The sequence below is a fragment of the Schistocerca nitens genome, chromosome 4 (assembly GCF_023898315.1).
Source record: "Schistocerca nitens isolate TAMUIC-IGC-003100 chromosome 4, iqSchNite1.1, whole genome shotgun sequence".
Taxonomy (NCBI): Eukaryota; Metazoa; Arthropoda; class Insecta; order Orthoptera; family Acrididae; genus Schistocerca; species Schistocerca nitens.
The window spans coordinates 83,159,397-83,178,350 of NC_064617.1; the positions used below are offsets into that span (position 1 = coordinate 83,159,397).

General features: G+C 39.0%; 1 protein-coding gene across 6 annotated transcripts in view; it reads left to right on the forward strand.

Annotated features, from left to right (window-relative positions):
• LOC126251840 (pericentriolar material 1 protein-like) overlaps positions 1–18,954 on the forward strand; it is a 781,694-nt gene that overhangs the window by 630,156 nt on the left and 132,584 nt on the right. For all 6 annotated transcript variants that reach the window (XM_049952507.1, XM_049952508.1, XM_049952506.1 and 3 more), the window contains 3 exons: positions 869–931; positions 8,019–8,272; positions 17,412–17,511. In XM_049952507.1, the coding sequence (XP_049808464.1) occupies positions 869–931; positions 8,019–8,272; positions 17,412–17,511 (417 nt within the window). The remainder of the gene's footprint in view (positions 1–868; positions 932–8,018; positions 8,273–17,411; positions 17,512–18,954) is intronic.

The window sequence follows — 18,954 nt, forward strand, 5'->3', positions numbered from 1 at the left end:
TCAGGCAGGATTAATGAGAGAAATAAAGTATTTTAACATACTGCCTTCGTTTGACCACATAGCATTTGTCTTCTGCATTGTGGAAAACTTCCACATTTACACTTACATTTTGAATGATTTAACATGTTTATGAATGTACTACATGACTGCATACTTAACCTACATAACAATGATGTGATGGAGTATTCAGTTACACTTTCTGCTCTGAACATGAAACTTGTAATGCTGAAAGCTAGGAGTGCTTTCAGCAAACAATAATAATTCCTCTTTTTAAGTTGTGTTATAGTGAACTTCCCTGAGAAAACATATTTTCAAGAGGCTCAGGGTAATGTCAGACGAGGTGTAAAATTAGCTTGTGAATGAACTACTTTCATTCAACAAAAAGACATTTGCTGCTTTCAAGTATAATGAGGAATTTTTAAATTTAATCTTTTTACCTTTAAATACCAGTGTTATAGATAGTGAGATGACACACCATGACTGAATTGATCTTCATTCCCTTTGTAATATCTGTATTGTTTTCATTATGGGTTGTTTTTTTAACTTTCATGTTATCGTTGTACATAGGCTTCAAAATTCACAAGATAGTTTTGACTGCTTTTGTAGTGCCTTACCATTTTATTAGAGTAATTCTAATAAAGACAGAGAGCCATTTCTGATTTTGCTTCCACAATCAGATGCATTCATTACCAAAATTCTATGTACAAACACTTTTTTGTAATTTAATAACATTGTGGTACTTTTGCTCTCTACTTTATCTGTGAACTGTGTGACAACATGTATTATTAGAATGGAAATGTTGATCCATTTTTTTGTATTGGTTCTGATTTTCAACAAGTTTTAAAAGCGTGCACTTGTGTTATCCCAGGGAGCAGCAGCATTGGCGCCTCAACATGCTGTGTGGAACAATAAGGATGCCTTTGACCTCACTGTAAGTACTTTATAGTAGCTGTCAGAAACGTGTTGGTTGTTTTCACACACACACACACACACACACACACACACACTTGTGCAGCTACACTGTGCCAGGTGGACACACAATTATGTATATACCCGGCACAGTATAGGTGCAAAAGTTTTCATTCGCTTTTGGTGTGCTTGTCAACAATGAATCAACACTTATGCTGTTTGGTGAGTTACCTCCGATACTAAAAATTATTTATGTTCTGCCAGAAGTTCCCTGCTGTATCATTTTCACAGTATTTTATGATGCTTCTCAAGTAAATTTGAAAAAAATGGCGTCATATGTACCCCTGTATGTGTGCTGTAATCAAACTAAAAACTTTTTGTTTTTAAGTGATCAATCCATAGCTGGAGTTACAAGAAAATTGGGCAATTGTGTTAAAATGTACAGTAAATAATGGTACCACTTAGGGCAATAACAACAAGGGATAAGAAAGATCGCCTGTTCAGACAGTGTATATGTCTTGGAGGGGGCGGGGGCCCCACATTCAGTACGTTGCAGAGGTTGTTCCAGCAGCCATAGAGGGTGTATCAGTTTTGATGTTCAGTTGTGAACTGCTGGATACTTTGAAAAAACTTAAAATAATTTACCATAACACAATCAAATTTGAATTTCATTTTATATACTTTTTTATTGTCCAACCTGATGATGATCAATTTTTAGTTAATGAACTTCGTACTTGCAACATAACAGATCAGTAAGCTACATAGGTTTCAGCTTGTGTGAATCAAACAAGTGGCTTAAATACATAATTCATACACAGTAAGCGTACAAGGGTGCTGATTTTGACGACTGACTCTGTGAACATTGATCAATGAAAACACTTAGAAGCGTGAATGGACATTACATAGTACATATATTTCGTGACTATTCTGTGAACATTGATCAGTGATAGCAAATGTAAGAAAGGTTTTACAAATTGCTCGATACATATTCAATGATAAAATTAAAGGTAGAAATAATAGCTAATTTTTTTTTACATATATGGCTCTGAGGTTCTTTCGTTTTTTTTTAGCTATGGATTGTGTATCCTTCAAAGGGCATAAATACTACGTTCTGTTTTTATGAGTGACATTTGAACATGTACTTTTATTCCCAGGATTTAACAAAGCCCAGCAAGAATTCTTTAAACTTGAATATTCTTATTGAAATATTTAACTAACTAGCATGTTACCCTTTTAAAAGCATACAGAACAATTGAGGCTACAAGACAATAAATAACAATGGATTTTTGAAAAGATTACATATGAAGATTCAGTATTCTCTGATCTTTCTATAACGACAGTTTTGAATAAAGATATTTTCATAGTTATTCATTGTTCAGAAAAACAAGGTATTTGTTAGAAAGAAGGAAATGAGGACTTTCAAGTAAGATATTCCAATCCTAAAACTGTTGTTAATGGGTTGAAATTTTAAAGTGCGTGTGGTTTTCGTATGAATCCTACATTTTGAATACCTCTTTACATAAAGCATGTGAACATGAATTTTTACACTAATGTTATTAGCTGCATGTAAATTATAAATCGAATAATAAAGTTCAGAAAAATACCAGCCAAAAAAGAATTTGGGGATTTCATATATTCCTGATATACTGAGGTGACACAAGTCTTGGGATAGCGATATACAGATGGCAATAGTATTGCGCATACAAGGCATGAAAGGGCAGTACATTGGCTGAGATGTCATTTGTACTCAGGTGATTCATGTGAAAAAGTGTCCAATGTGACTATGGCCACACGATGGGAATTAATAGACTTTGAATGGAAAATAGCCGTTGGAGCTAGATGCCTGGGACATTCCATTTCAGAAATTGGCCGGGAATTCAATATACTGAGATCCACAGAGTCAATAGTGTGTAAGAATATCACATTTCAGGCATTACCTCTTACCATACACCCAAAGATGGGATTTTAAAATCACAAAACCAGTCGTGGTTTGAATAAATAAGTAGTATATTTGAAGCGGATCTCTCTAAATTAATTGTTCTACAACAGATACATGCCAGTGTTGTTAGATGATAGTTTTGTGGGTCACTTCTGCTACCTTGATGGTAGATGAGTGTGATCTTTGTTTTTTTGGAACCACAGGGACCTATCATGTTTTGAAGGAAGGAAGGAAGATTAGGATTATTGATATTGAAGTTATTAAAAACAGAGCACAAGCTTGGACTTTTACAAGAATGGGGAAGGAAATTGGACCTACCTTTTCAAAGGAACCGTCGAGGCATGTGCCTGGAGTGATTTTGGGAAATCGAGGGAAACATAAATCAGAATGGCTGGAAGTGGATTTGAAATGTTATCTCCACAAATGTGAGTCCATTGCGATAACCACTGCACCATCTCACTTGGTCTATGTGTTATTAATATTAGTTGGGAGAGGTGGCTAACTCTGCTGCAAGTTCTGTATTGAATCTGACAGATTCTACTAGGTCCTGGCCCTGTAAAATTTAAATGAGTTCAGCTGTTTCTCAACATCACTGACAATAATATCCGTGTCATTCATATGTGCAGTGGTGCGTGATTTAAACTGGAGCAATGTTCTTGGATGTTGATCTGTAAAGAAGTGAAAAATGAACAGTATAACACTTTAAAACTCTCTTACTTTAGTTATTACACAGCTGAGTCAGATTCGCAAAGAACATGGCAGTATGAGCCCATTTTACAGAATGATGTTGTGTGCCCTCTGGCCTGGATGCATGCACTGATTTGGTTTGGAAGGGTGTCATAAAGCTGTTGTTTTCTTTCCTGAGGCAAGCTAGCCCACAACTGTTGTAACTGGTCTTGGGTATCCTGGATACTGGCACTAGAATGGAGGTGATGTCCAAGCTGGTTTCACATACATTGTGTTGAAAAATGGCCCCACAGTACTGTCACATGAGAGATAATATATGACGATGCAGGATGCCTGTGATGTATCATTGTGCTGTAAGAGTTCCTCAGTCACTATTAGCCATGACCTGGCCTTATACCCAGTGGATTCCCACACCATGACACAAGGAGTAACAATGTTGTGCCTAACAAATTCATTGGGAACTGCGACCTCTGTCCATGTCGCTGTCGTACTCAGCAACAATGGCTATTTAGGATAGTGCAGAACCGCAATTCATTACTGAACACAGTGCAGTGCCATTCAGGAGGCATATACACTTCCTCATGATGGCACCACTACAAAGACAGCCATTTGTGTTGTGTTAACAGCAGCCAACACATGGGATGGTAATTCCCTAGTTCACCTGCTGCTAGTCTTCGACCAATTGTGCAGGATAGCACAGAATGTTGCAGGGCTTGCATTACTAGTTCTTGGATGGGAGGTGCAAAAGTGAAGGGATACAATGTTCTCGGTGCACAATGCACTCTACTCCCTTGTGACTTGGCCCACCTAAACATTGATGATGGGGGCACCTGCCATCATGTTTCCATGCAGCCCACTGTCACACCTGAATTTCCCACAAATCGCACAAGTGATACTTGTCAGCTGGAGACCCACAATGAGGCTCCTTTCAAAATTTGACAGGTGCTGATAACACTGTCTCACACAAATATGGAGTACCTCTGTGTCATACACAGTGATCACTCAACATCTGATGCTGTTCATTCTACTTACATACCCTAACAGTGTCTTAGGATCTCTAAAGTCTTTTGTTGAAGCCTTTAACTCAGCTCAGAACAAGGGGGCCAAGATTAGTTTTGAGGAGAATGCTGGAGATTAGAAGTTTTGTTGTAACTCTATGAACAACCCTGGTCTTCTCAACCTTCTCTGTGAGACACTTGAGCAATTCTGATATAATCTCAGAGCTCAGACAACTGGTATTAGTCATTAGTTGCATGCTATTTCCTTGAAACATAGTAAAATCCAATAGCACCACTTGCTATAATACCACTGCCAACATAAATAGGTTTTTTCTGTCTTTTCTATGTGTAATACATCTACAATGTGGTGACAAAAGTTAAGGGGTGCCTACTAATATCATATTGGATCTCCTTTTGTGCAGCACAGTGTGGCAACTTGACGTGGTATGGACTCAACAAGTCATTGGACGTTCCCTGCAGAAATATTGAGTGGTGCTTCCTCTATAGTTGTCCAAACTCAGAGAAGTGTTGCCGGTGCAGAATTTTGTGCACGAACTGACCTCTTAATTATGTCCCATAAATGTTCGATAAGATTCATGTCAGGTGATCTCTGTGGCCAGATCATTTGCTCAAGTTGTCCGGAATGTTTTTCAAACCAATTGCAAACAATTGTGGCCCAGTGACATGGCACATTTCCAGTAATAAAAATTTCATTGTTGTTTGGGAATGTGAAGTCCAGGAATGACTGCAAATGGTCTCCGAGCAGCTGAACATAACCATTTCCAGTCAATGATCAATCAGTACAGTTGGACCAGAGGACACAGTCCATTCCTTGCACAGTGGCTTGTTGACAATCTGGGTTCATGGCTTCATGGGGTCTGCACTACACTTGAACCTTACTTTCAGCTCTTACCGACTAAAACTGGGTCTCATCTGACCAGACGACACTTCTCTAGTTGTCTAGGATTCAGCCGACATGGTCATGCTGTTAGCAAAGGCACTTGCAGTGATTGCATGTTGTCATAGACTACTGAAGCCAAATTTCACAACAGTGTCCTAACAGATACATTCATCTTATGCCCCATGCCGATTTCTATGGTTTTTCACATGGTGCTGCTTGTCTGTTAGCACTGACAACTCTACACAAATACTGCTGCTCTCAGACATTAAGTGAAGGCCAGTTATGGTTTCAATAAATGGTTAGTACAACTGATACAGATCTCTAAAAAAAGTTATTTATCATACCTCTCAGTTGCAGATGTTCTACATACAAACTTTGTTGTAGAATATTAGAACACTTTCTGAACTCAAACATAATGAAGTATTTGGAAATGGAAATGAAGTCCCATGCTTCTTTACAGAGCGTAGGGGAACGATGCGGGAGACCCGCACCGCCTTACTAGGCAAGGTCCTAATGGAGGTGGTTTGCCGTTGCCTTCCTCCGAAATGAAGTATTTAGAACAGAATAAACTTGTCTTTGCCATTGGGCATGGATTCTGTAAACAATGGGCATGCAAGCATCACCTAACGCTCTTTTCACATGGCATCATGAAACTCGTGTATCAGGGCAGTCGGGTACATGCTGTATTTCTTTACTTCTAAAAACCATTTAACTCAGTACCACATCAACACTTATTAATAAAACTAATATGGGTATCATTAAAATCTGTGACTGAATTGAGGATTTTTTGTTAGGGAGGATGTAGCACATTCTCTTTCATCAACAGGTGTAAAAGTACTTTGAGTGTACCCGAGGGAAGTGTACTGGGATCCTTATCATTTATATAGTTTGTTGATGACCTGGTGCACAAATTTGATTGTAACCTCGGACTTTTTGAAATGAACTAGTTATCAGTAATGAAGAACTATCTGAAAAAAAATCTGTGCAAATATTCAGTCAGGTCTGTTGAAGATTTCAAAGTGGTACAAAAATTGGCAATTTCACTTAAATGTTTAGAAATGAAAATTTTGCCATTCACAAAATGCAAAAATGTAGTATACTGTGACTAAAATATTAGTAAGCCCAGTTGAAACTGGCAAATTCATTCAAATTGCTCTGTCTAACAATCTACAGTGGATATGAAATCAACTGATAACATGGGCTCAGTTGTAGGGAAATTAGGTGAAAGACTTTTGTTCATTGGTAGGATACTGGGAAATGGTAATCAATCTACAAAGTAGATCACTTTTAGAAAACTGGTGTAACTCATACCAAAGTAATGCTGAAGTTTATACAAAGGACTGACAAGTGATATGGAATGTATACAGAGAAGGGAAATGAACGATTACAGCTTTGTTTGACTCTTGGAAGCGCATCACGAAATGGTGAAAACCTTGAACCTGAGATGCTTGCAGATAGATGTGAACTAACCTGCGAAGATTTAAGAAGGAGTATTAAGTGACCAATTGGGAATATACTACAGCTCCTATGGATTGCTTCGATAGGAACTGCGAAAGCAGCTTTAGACTAACTACAGCCTCCACAGAGCCACTGAAGCAGCCATTCTTCCTGCATTCAATATTGGAATGGAATGGAAAGGAACTTTAATGGGTTTAGGGGGTTAGTGGGGGTCTCCCCAAACCCTTTGCACTCACACTCCTTCCTAACAGCATCCCCTTCTATTCTATCACCTGCTCTCAATCCACACCACAAGTCATCGTCCCGCTGTGCTTCACGAACTCACTGGCTCTGGTGCCTGTTTGTTCCATTCCCATTCTGTGCATCTGCTGCCTCCCTCTCTTTGCATTCCTATCTTTCACACCTGGTGCCTTCCTCCAAACCATCCTCCATCCTTTCTCCAAGTCCTTCTCCCCTCACCTTGCCACTTTTCTTACCTCACCCATCTCCCACACCACAACCCTTCACTCCAGTTTCCCAGTTTACATGTCAAACTGCAGTTCTCACAATGTGGATTCAGCTGCTACGTTGTAACTGTGTGTGTGTGTGTGTGTGTGTGTGTGTGTGTGTGTGTGTGTGGTGCGTGCGTGCGTGCGTGCGTATGTGCACATATTTGCTTGTTTGTTTGTGCCTGTGTAGGTGGTCATCTAAATACTAACAAAGTTTTTTTTATTTTTTTTTTATGTGTGCCTGTCAGTGACGCAAGGTGAGTTGTTTCCTTTACTTCTACCTATGCTATTACATGATTTTTCTAAAATCGGCTGCTGTCTCCAATTCCCTTCCACATACACACCCTTCTTTCATTGTTCACAAATCAAGTATCCACAATGATTAAGTTGTACTCTGTACAAAATTCTATCAGCCAGCTGCCTCTTGCATTCCTTTTTCCCCATCTTCCACTATTTTTCCTTCTCTTTCTTTCCACACTGTCAAATTCCATCCCATATCACAATTAAATTATCATCTGTGTGCTGTATGTTGTACATTCTTTATTTTTTTTTTAAATTGTTTCCTTAATTATTAATATCACCTTTTCAAATATAAGAAATATAACCATTGTTATTGATGAGTCTTCCTTTTTTTCCAGTTGCAAGTTGGCTATGGGCAAAAGCTGGACTGGGAAGTGCAAGCAGTTCTAGTTGATATTATCCCTTTTCTAAAAGCTCATCTAGATGATATATGCACTCCTGCACTACTAGAAGCAGTACGAGAGTTGGCAGTGCATCTGCCACCTACACTTTCTGTTGCATCTAATGTTGTAGCTGCCACTGCTGGTGGTGATTCCCATGGCCAACTTGATGCTTTGCTTGAAGATGCTTTACTCAAATTTCAAGGTTGTCGGTGAGTAAAATTGTGATCAGGAAGATCATTATTATCACTTTTTTATTATGTCAAATGATTCACTTAATTCAGAACGTACCTATTTGCTTGCACGGAAAGTGTGTTCTGCCTCTCACAGTAAGTGTTAGTTCCCGTAGTGCAGAATAGAACCTTATCATCATATCTTTAATAGAAGTAAAAAATGGAGAATTTTTTGTAGTGTTCTCTAAATTCAAGTCACACCAGCAATACATCAAGCTTAAATTTGCCTGAGTGAAAGGTAGTTGTTGCTCTACAAAATGTAAATTGCTTATGCAGTGCTGTAAACATGAATATATGGATGCAGCTAGTAATCCTCATTTGAGTCTTGTAAAAATACAACACATGCTAAGACTCCTGCAATCATTTGACTGATAGCTTTTTATATCATCAACAACTTGTCTATCTCAGGAAACTGTTCTAAGTAGGGATTATACATAATGAATTCAGCAGTTGTCGTATTCGTAAATAATTTTTCAGAGCTCAGTAAAAAGACATAATGCATTTGAACACTATTACTATAGTACTTAGTTATACGACAACAGAATAAATTCAACCATTATTCGTTTGTTTCCCACATATGCAAATAGTGTGTTTGCTGCATCTGCAGTCTTTAGAACCATTTTCTCAGCATATTTAGATGTGTGTGATTGATACTGATGTAGTTCATAAGGAAATTGGTAACTACAGTATATAAAATTATATGTTTTATAACATTCTTCCATACTTATTCATAAGTGTGTCAGTTTCTACTAGAGTTGACTTGTTCTCTTCGATTGCACTTGATACTTTCAGCAGCACAGTGTAGGCGTGCATTTTGCGCGTGCCTGTTTTGCTGAAGTTGAATGATGTGTGAAAGTGCATACTTCCCCCCTCTTGTTCAGAATCTGATGCACAGTATGTCTGATAACAGCCAAGCAAGATCTGTGAATCACACAGGTATTTAGTTGTGTGTTTCTTGCTGTGATGTCTGTTTACAATAAAAGAACCATAGTGCTACATGCGTATTCTGGGCATCAAAGTCAGAAGATTATGTCGATAAAAATACAAGAACAAGCAAATTGTTGTGTGGAAATGTGTGCCAATGGCAGTGAAGTTTGTTGTTCTTTTGTGTAGCCAGTTGTGGGTGAAAACTCAGAATTTGAACAATTCCAAGCAGCTAATAAGTGGTATTATTGTGTTATTTCTACACTTCAGAAAATTCTGCTGTGTGGGAGAAAAAACAATAAAATTTAACATAACTACGTGGTCGCTAAGTATATATCTACATCTACATGATTACTCTGCAATTCACATTTAAGTGCTTGGCAGAGGGTTCATCGAACCACAATCATACTATCTCTCTACCATTCCACTCCCGAACAGCATGCGGTAAAAACGAACACCTAAACCTTCCTGTTCGAGCTCTGATTTCTCTTATTTTATTTTGATGATCATTCCTACCTATGTAGGTTGGGCTCAACAAAATATTTTCGCATTCGGAAGAGAAAGTTGGTGACTGAAATTTCATAAATAGATCTCACCGCGACGAAAAACGTCTTTGCTTTAATGACTTACATCCCAACTCGCGTATCATATCTGCCACTCTCTCTCCCCTATTACATGATAATACAAAACGAGCTTGCCCTATTTTGCACCCTTTCGATGTCCTCCGTCAATCCCACCTGGTAAGGATCCCACACCGCGCAGCAATATTCTAACGGAGGATGAACGAGTGTAGTGTAAGCTGTCTCTTTAGTGGACTTGTTGCATCTTCTAAGTGTCCTGCCTTCCCCACAATATTATCTATGTGGTCTTTCCAACTGAAGTTGTTCGTAATTTTAACACCCAGGTACTTAGTTGAATTGACAGCCTTGAGAATTGTACTATTTATCGAGTAATCGAATTCCAATGGATTTCTTTTGGAACTCATGTGGATCACCTCACACTTTACGTTATTTAGCGTCAACTGCCACATGCCACACCATACAGCAATCTTTTCTAAATCGCTTTGCAACTGATACTGGTCTTCGGATGACCTTACTAGACGGTAAATTACAGCATCATCTGCGAACAACCTAAGAGAACTGCTCAGATTGTCACCCAGGTCATTTATATAGGTCAGGAACAGCAGAGGTCCCAGGTCACTTCCCTGGGGAACACCTGATATCACTTCAGTTTCACTCGATGATTTGCTGTCTATTACTACGAACTGCGACCTTCCTGACAGGAAATCACGAATCCAGTCGCACAACTGAGACGATACCCCATAGGCCCGCAGCTTGATTAGAAGTCGCTTGTGAGGAACGGTGTCAAAAGCTTTCCGGAAATCTAGAAATACGGAATCAACTTGAGATCCCCTGTCGATAGCGGCCATTACTTCGTGCGAATAAAGAGCTAGCTGCGTTGCACAAGAACGATGTTTTCTGAAACCATGCTGATTACGTATCAATAGATCGTTCCTTCGAGGTGATTCATAATGTTTGAATACAGTATATGCTCCAAAACCCTACTGCAAACCGACGTCAATGATATAGGTCTGTAGTTAGATGGATTACTCCTACTACCCTTCTTAAACACTGGTGCGACCTGCGCAATTTTCCAATCTGGAGGTACAGATCTATCGGTGAGCGAACGGTTGTATATGATTGCTAAGTGGGGAGCTATTGTATCAGCGTAATCTGAAAGGAACCTAATCGGTATACAATCTGGACCTGAAGACTTGCCCGTATCAAGCAATTTGAGTTGCCTCGCAACCCCTAAGGTATCTACTTCTAAGAAACTCATGCTAGTAGCTGTTCGTGTTTCAAATTCTGGAATACTCCATTCGTCTTCCCTGGTGAAGGAATTTTGGAAAACTGCATTCAATAACTCCGCTTTAGCGGCACAGTCGTCGGTAACAGTACCATCGGCACTGCGCAGCGAAGGTATTGACTGTCTTACCGCTTGTGTGCTTTACATACAACCAGAATTTCTTCGGATTTTCTACCAAATTTCGAGACAATGTTTCATTGTGGAACCTATTAAAGGCATCTCGCATTGAAGTCCGTGCCAAATTTCGCGCGTCTGTAAATTTTAGCCAATCTTCGGGATTTCGCTTTCTTCTGAACTTTGCATGCTTTTTCCATTGCAACAGTGTTCGGACCTGTTTTGTGTACCATGGGGGATCAGTTCCATCTCTTACCAATTTATGAGGTATGAATCTCTCAATTGCTGTTGCTACTATATCTTTGAATTTGAGCCACATCTCGTCTACATTTGCATAGTCAGTTCGGAAGGAATGGAGATTGTCTCTTAGGAAGGCTTCTAGTGACACTTTATCTGCTTTTTTAAATAAAATTATTTTGCGTTTGTTTCTGGTGGATTTGGAAGAAACGGTATTGAGCCTAGCTACAACAACCTTGTGATCATTAATCCCTGTATCAGTCATGATGCTCTCTATTAGCTCTGGATTGTCTGTGGCTAAGAGGTCAAGTGTGTTTTTGCAACCATTTATAATTTGCGTAGGTTTGTGGACTAACTGCTCGAAATAATTTTCGGAGAAAGCATTTAGGACAATCTCGGAAGATGTTTTCTGCCTACCACCGGTTTTGAACAAGTATTTTTGGCAACATATCAAGGGAAGGTTGAAGTCCCCACCAACTATAACCATATGAGTGGGATATTTATTTGTTACGAGACTCAAATTTTCTCTGAAATGTTCAGCAACTATATCATCGGAGTCTGGGGGTCAGTAGAAGGAGACAATTATTAACTTAGTTCGGCTGTTAAGTATAACCTCCACCCATACCAATTCGCACGGAGTATCTACTTCGACTTCACTACAAGATAAACCACTACTGACAGACACAAACACTCCACCACCAATTCTGCCTAATCTATCTTTCCTGTCAAATATTTTGCAGTTTCAGGAACAATCACAAAAATGTTCTGCTTTCAAATCAAAATACACGTAATCACTTTAAAGGTAATGGGGCATTATGCTTAGTCTTAATCTCTAGAGAAATTGCAATACACACAATCTTATCTTGCCTGGAAATACCCATAATCAATTTTTCAAATAGAATACCTAAGACTTGCAGTGACATTTTATTGAAAACACATTGATGTGACAGGTTGACATTATAATTCAAGTGTGTTCATTGCATCTATTCAGCCAACTTGGATACATACCCATTTGTTCCTGCACATCTGCACTCAAATTCTAGTCATCATATGTACGTATCTTTATAGTCACCAGGGCCATAATGAGGGAGAAGTGAGATAATCCCCTGCCAGTGGCACAGGCACAGAGTTGGTCCAAAAACTGACTGGGAGAAAGAGGACAATTTAAGAATTAACTGGAAGAGAGATGTGAGTTCTCCTATCCCTCGTGTTGCTGTATTCTGCCTATGGGAAGAAGCCTTTCCGTCTTCCCATGACGCAAACACAAAGTGTTGTCATAGTGTTATTTCTACAATGTCCCTTCATCCTAAGAGCATCACAAAGAAAGAAATACTTCCAGATGTATTTCAGTAATATGACTTATGTGGCAAAAGTTGCTCAGGTCACTCAGAAGCCACCTACACAGCTCACTCATATTCAGCAGGAGAGTTCTTGCTACTACTTTGCTCCAGTATTGTGGGATATCAAAGTCCAGTGGGAGACGCTCCACTAATGGCCCTGACACCTCTTCCAGAGCCACACAGTTGGTCCGCCTGCTGGGCCGTCAACAGGGAAGTCTGTAGTGCAGCAGTTATAAATGAACAAACTAGTCATGAACCTGACTCTTGACATGAAGATGATGAGTAGGAAGCTTGTCAGAATTCTGCTTACAACATGTTACAACTCGACTGGTAACCTGTGAAGATTTCATCAATGAAATTTACGGTGAAAGGCTTCATTCCTATATATTTAAAAGAGGATTCATCATTTCTTCTTGTGTTTTCCTTCCCTCCAGGTTAAGCTCACATTTCATCCATAAGAGCCTTGACATGTACCACATTTCCTGGTGTTGTGTGAAAAGTTCATTGATGAAATTTTCCTGTGGTAGTCATTAAAGCCTTCATATGTTGGCCTATTGACAATCAAACATGTTTCATTTAGTATCTCTGTATTAATAATTCTGCGTCTAAGTTACATATTTATCCAGTGATTGTTCAACTATTCTCCTAAATCCACAGTTCCCCTACATGCTCCTTGCCAAACTAAATGTTTCAAACTCCTCCTTGAACTGTGATATTATGTGTCTTGATCTGGTTTACCAAACAGGTAAGTCCTTCTATGTGTTTTATAGCCTTTTCTACTTTGGTGGTCATTGTTGCTAGAACTGTTGCAAGATCACTGATACTGCTTTCAACATGAACATCTCAAAGAAATCCAGTCTACTTTTTGCCATTAGATGTAATATATTTCTAAACTAATTGCTCTAGATAGTTTTGAGAGGAGGCCTGTAGTATTATTTCACAGGATGTTGTGTCATTCCCACCACTTTAAAAAAGTGTAACTATTGCAGTTGATTTTTGAATGAACATCTCAGTCTTTCTCTTCCAATGATTACAGTATGGTAGGGGAACATACTCACTAGCAAGCTGAGATTTTCTCTGAATTTTCAGTTACATCAGTTACACAATTAAAATGTTTTACCCACTCAGTTGATGGAAGGAGAGGAGCTTGTATAGGTGGTCGGAGAATGGAGTGTATAAGATTTGCAGACAACATTGTTGTGATGGCAGAGAGTGCAAGAGAGATGGAACACATGTTAGATGATCTAAACTCAACAGTCGAAGAATATGGAATGAAGATTAACAAGAAGAAAACAAATAGCATGGTAATTGGAGGAAAGAGGAGAAAATGTTGTATGAAAATGGGGGAGAGGAAATAGAGCAAGTGAATAACTTCAATTACTTGGGAAGTGTAATAATGGATGATATGTATTGCTCAACAGAAATTAGGAAAGGAATTGCAATGGCTAAAGAAGGATTCAAGAGGAAACAAATTACTTTGTGGACCACTAAACATAGATCTGAGGAAAAGACTTGCCAAATGTTGCATCTGGAGCATTGCACTGTATGGTGCAGAGACCTGGACATTGAGTAAGGAAGATGAAAGAAGATTGAAGGCACTAGAGATGTGGATATGGAGAAGAATGGAAAAAGTGAGATGGGAAGACTGAGTAAGGAATGAAGAAATAGTAAGAAGAGTTGGAGAAGAAAGAAACATGCTGAAAGTTATCAGAAAGAGAAAACGGAACTGGATTGGACACTGTTTGAGGAGGGAATGTTTATTGAAGGAAGGAATAGAAGGAATGGTGAATGGAAAAAGGGGAAGATGACAAAGAAGATATCAAATGCTGGACAATACAAAAGGAGACAAATATTCAGAAATGAAAAGACTGGCTATGGACAGAGAGAAGTGGAAGAGGCTTAACCCATGACAGGACCTGACCGTGCTGCTACTACTACTACTACTACTACTACTACTACTACTACTACTACTACTAGTACTACTAAGTTGGTACTGATCTTGTTCAACCAATCTCACAAGGAGCTTCAGCTTCTATCTCAGTGAATTTGAGTTTCTTTTTTAGTGTGAAAGTTACATCACCTCCATTTTTTGTCAGCCTATACTATCAATAGACACTTAGATTCACCCCAAAAATGTCAGTGCTGTTAATTTTGGGTTTTAGCAGCCAGCATAATTTGTGGCACAACTTGGATAAAAGTGGAATCTATTGATCATACATATCCTGAGCTATCCATGAATTGTAAGACTGCTAATGAAAGTAACTGTGGTGGTTAAAAATTGTAGAAGGCAACCAAAGCGTGACTACAGGAAGCGGGTTCAAATGGACATAACTAGCAGTAGTTTTCCAGATATGAAGAGGCTCTTGCGGGATAGGCTATCATAGAGGGATGTATCAAACCAGTCTTCAGCCTAAAGTCCACAACAACTGTCTCTCTGCACCTAGAATTATGTGAATTCAAATTTATTTTGGGAGCACTTTCTGGTACATGATTGCAAATACCTCCCCAGTTAATCATTGGAATTGTAATAGTCTCAACGGGTGGTTGGGGGGCATTTGGGGTAAAGAGTGGGAGATATCTCTAGATTTTATACTAACACTCTGGTGCTCATACAGCTATTATTATCTGACTGGATGGAGAGTCACCTAATCAAAAAGAATACTTTGTCTGCACCATTCATACTTCCCTGGGTAGCAGTCTCTGATGTGTTGTCCATCCCTGACACATTCAACGGGACTTTACCGTTTACAACACTATGACACAAATCTAGGAAATTGCAGCGTAGCTTGTCACAGAACATTTAATAATTATTTTTCATTCCTTCAACTTGACTCAGAACCAAGCAGGCAGTGATCTGTGCTGGAGGCAATGCTGCAGATACTGAACTTTGTTGAAATTCCAAGGGCAAGGCTGGTTTCTCAACCCTCTTTGCAAGTCACTGGAATGATCTGAGAATGACATCAGAGTCCAGAAGGTAGGCATCATTTGTTCCAACATGCACCACAGTCTGCAGCTGGCTGCTTCCTAATCCTTCAGTAGATACTGAAACAGCCTGTTCAACATGTTTGATGAGGCCTCTGGCCATACATACTTAGTGCACCTGGTGTTCTTTCCCATTCCTTTCTGTGGTAGCATTACTTGCCATACAGTTGAACTGCTGACAAGTAACAGATCCCTTCTCTTTGTGCTTGCCTCCCTCTGACACATGATGTGGCAGGCTTCCTAACAGATGAAATGTGTGTCATTGGCTCAAGTTCAGTTTCAGGGTGAGACAACAACACCTCACACTTGTTGGCTAGAGAATGAGTGACATACCCCAAGTTCTCCTTGATCCCTACCTCCCATACTGTGGACCCCAAAATCTTCCACTGACATGTCACTCACAGTCGGTTAGATGTGTAGTAATGGATGCTATATTTCCTGGAGATGGGACAGTATTCTCAGAATAGTATAGTACCTGTTCTATCTCATGTGTATCTCTTTCTATCTATTCTCTGCAGCAGCTTCCAACCAATTGACAGCTCAGTCAGTTGCTTATGCACAACAAGTAATCTATCCTTAGTCTGAAAATAGCATTGTGGCAGGTGCAATGTTTTACACAGTATTAAACAAATAAATATTAATTTCGAAATAGAAATTAGCTTCAAGAACTGAAGTGTTTAACACCCAATAAAACACTAAAACAACAGCAAAATTTAGAATAAAATTTTCTGCTGCTCTGAAGCTACTTGGTATTTGAGTCCTGAAATTTTTTCCCCTGCATTATGCTCACTAACGGACTTTTAAAGAGGGGAAATTTATGACAGATGCAATCAATACACACTGCTATTGTAAGACGAAACTTGTATACAACAGTAAGTCAGTTGTAATATGCATAGGACACTATTATACCACACCAACAATGAGGATTTATGTTATAAGAATTTGAAAATGTGAAATGAAAACTCACATGCACATATCAAAAAAGATGCCAGATAAGTTGAAGAGAAATAAAATCACATTGATACTGGTACACCTTTATGTTATTTATGTCCTAGTTACTCATGAAGATTTTTAACGCATACTCTGTGGTCCGTTTTGTTATTCTGTGTTTAATATGTGCTTTGTTGAACCCATTTTCTGCTGGAATCAAGACACTTCTCATTTTGACACAGTGTATAATTGCACATTTACTGTTTTACTGTGTTAAGAGAGCAAGAATATGAACTGGAACAAAGAATAAATCAAAATAAGAAATGCTATATAGCTTTTATCAATCTAGAAAAACCTTGTGGTAGTGGCAGCTGAAGGCATCTTTCAAAGAAGTGAGAGAGAAATGTTTATATAGTATAAACTATGGGTATCTCTTATTGAACAGTTATGAAGATACAATTACAGCACATAATTTCCAAAAGTATGCCCTGAATTCTACCCCCCAGTTTCAAGAAACAAAATCAAATATAATTTTCTAGTGTGACATAGAGCTCTGCCAGGCTTCAGTAGTCTATTTACATATAATGAAAAGTATGATTGATTTTAACAGCAGTGATATAGTATGTGTCATGTATTCAGCTCTATATAGAAAAAAAATCCTAAATTTGTAACACACGTGCTACTGTTCTTGGAGGAAAGGCATCTTATTTTCTCATTCTTTCCAGACTGCGAGATGTTGGGGAAGAATTGCTCACTGCAATTGCTGAAGTTGTGCAGAGTGAACTGACCTTTTTGCGTTTTGTGGACACTGTTCGGAGAGACGAGGTAGGTTAGAATGACAAAAGTGCTATTGTTAGTGCTAGTGTGATATTTGCTCACCTCTCCAAATCACTTTGTAAACATTCTTTTCTTCTTTGTTGTAAGTTTGTTATCAAGCCAATATTTCATTACTCTGATACTGTTATGTTGAGACCACAATCAAATCCAAATCCGAAGGCAGTGTTGTTAATGGAGCACAACATTTAGAACTGAAAGCATGTTTATTACCAAGGGAGAGTGTAGCTGTATATACAAACTGAATGTTCCAGAATGCTGGTCTTTATACAAACAACAAATATTCCAGAATATACAGTACAACAATTGCAAACATAAGCTATTTGGAGAATTTTCCAGACATGATAACTACTAAATTACAACTAATTTCTGGTCAGGTTTGAACTGGTGACCTGCAGCACACCAACTAGCAGTGCTAACCACTATGCTGTGCTGCATGCTTCACAGCTTGTGGCATTGCTCCCTCTCCTGGCGAAACAGCAACTTGCCATTTCAGAAGTTCTCATTGTAGCTGCCTACAGCACTCTGAATTCAGACCTTGTCAGTGGTCCTCTGTATGGCAGCATTGACTGAGCGTTGCATTCTCGTTGTGTTGTTACAGCCTCTTCATTATGACGAGCATCAAAGGCAGCACCTCACACCGAAGATTTGTGATTGTCAAGTAGGTCTTCAGTTTCGTTGAACCTCCCACCATTGACCTGCATCTCTGGACTGTATTAGGGCTATGTAGGGCAGATATGGACAATGTCTCTGCACTTTTATCTTCTTGATGAAGGGTCTCAATTCTTAACTTCATATGTGACATCTGACAAGTGATGAAGGATACAATAATTGCCTAAAGTAGCACTTTAGTAACTTTTCAGGTAGTCCTACTTTCCACACATGCGTAAAAATCCATACAAAGTCCTTGGGCTATATCTCACTGGTTGAAGCTTTGCATTGTAGTGCTCTCAGTCTTTCTCACAGGCATCTGGGATCCATATGCAAGCCAGCTGCATTGCTTTTTCAGTTCTGTTGATGAGGTATTTCATACAGTCATACTGAGTATCATCTGGTTGAAATGGGTACAGTGTATCCATTCTCGTTTTAGCTTCACAACCATGGATCAGGAAGAACGGTGTGAAATCTCTTTAGTGTCTTGCATTGCTGTGTTGTTTGCGAATGTCACAGCAGGCTGTATTCTATGCCAAACGCTCTGTTTGACATCACTATACAAAGAGAGTATATTTGCCAGTGTTGCCAATGTCTTATGTTAAAGCATTCTGTGCAGCCATTCATCTGCAGATGGTAGGTAGCTTTCATCCTGTGGGTAATGTCAGAGTGTATAATAATTTTGGATGCTAGTCTTGACCAGAAACCTTTTCCACAATCAGAGGTTACAACACAGGTTGGTCTGTGCTTCAAAATGACATCTTCTGCAATGAATTTTGCAAT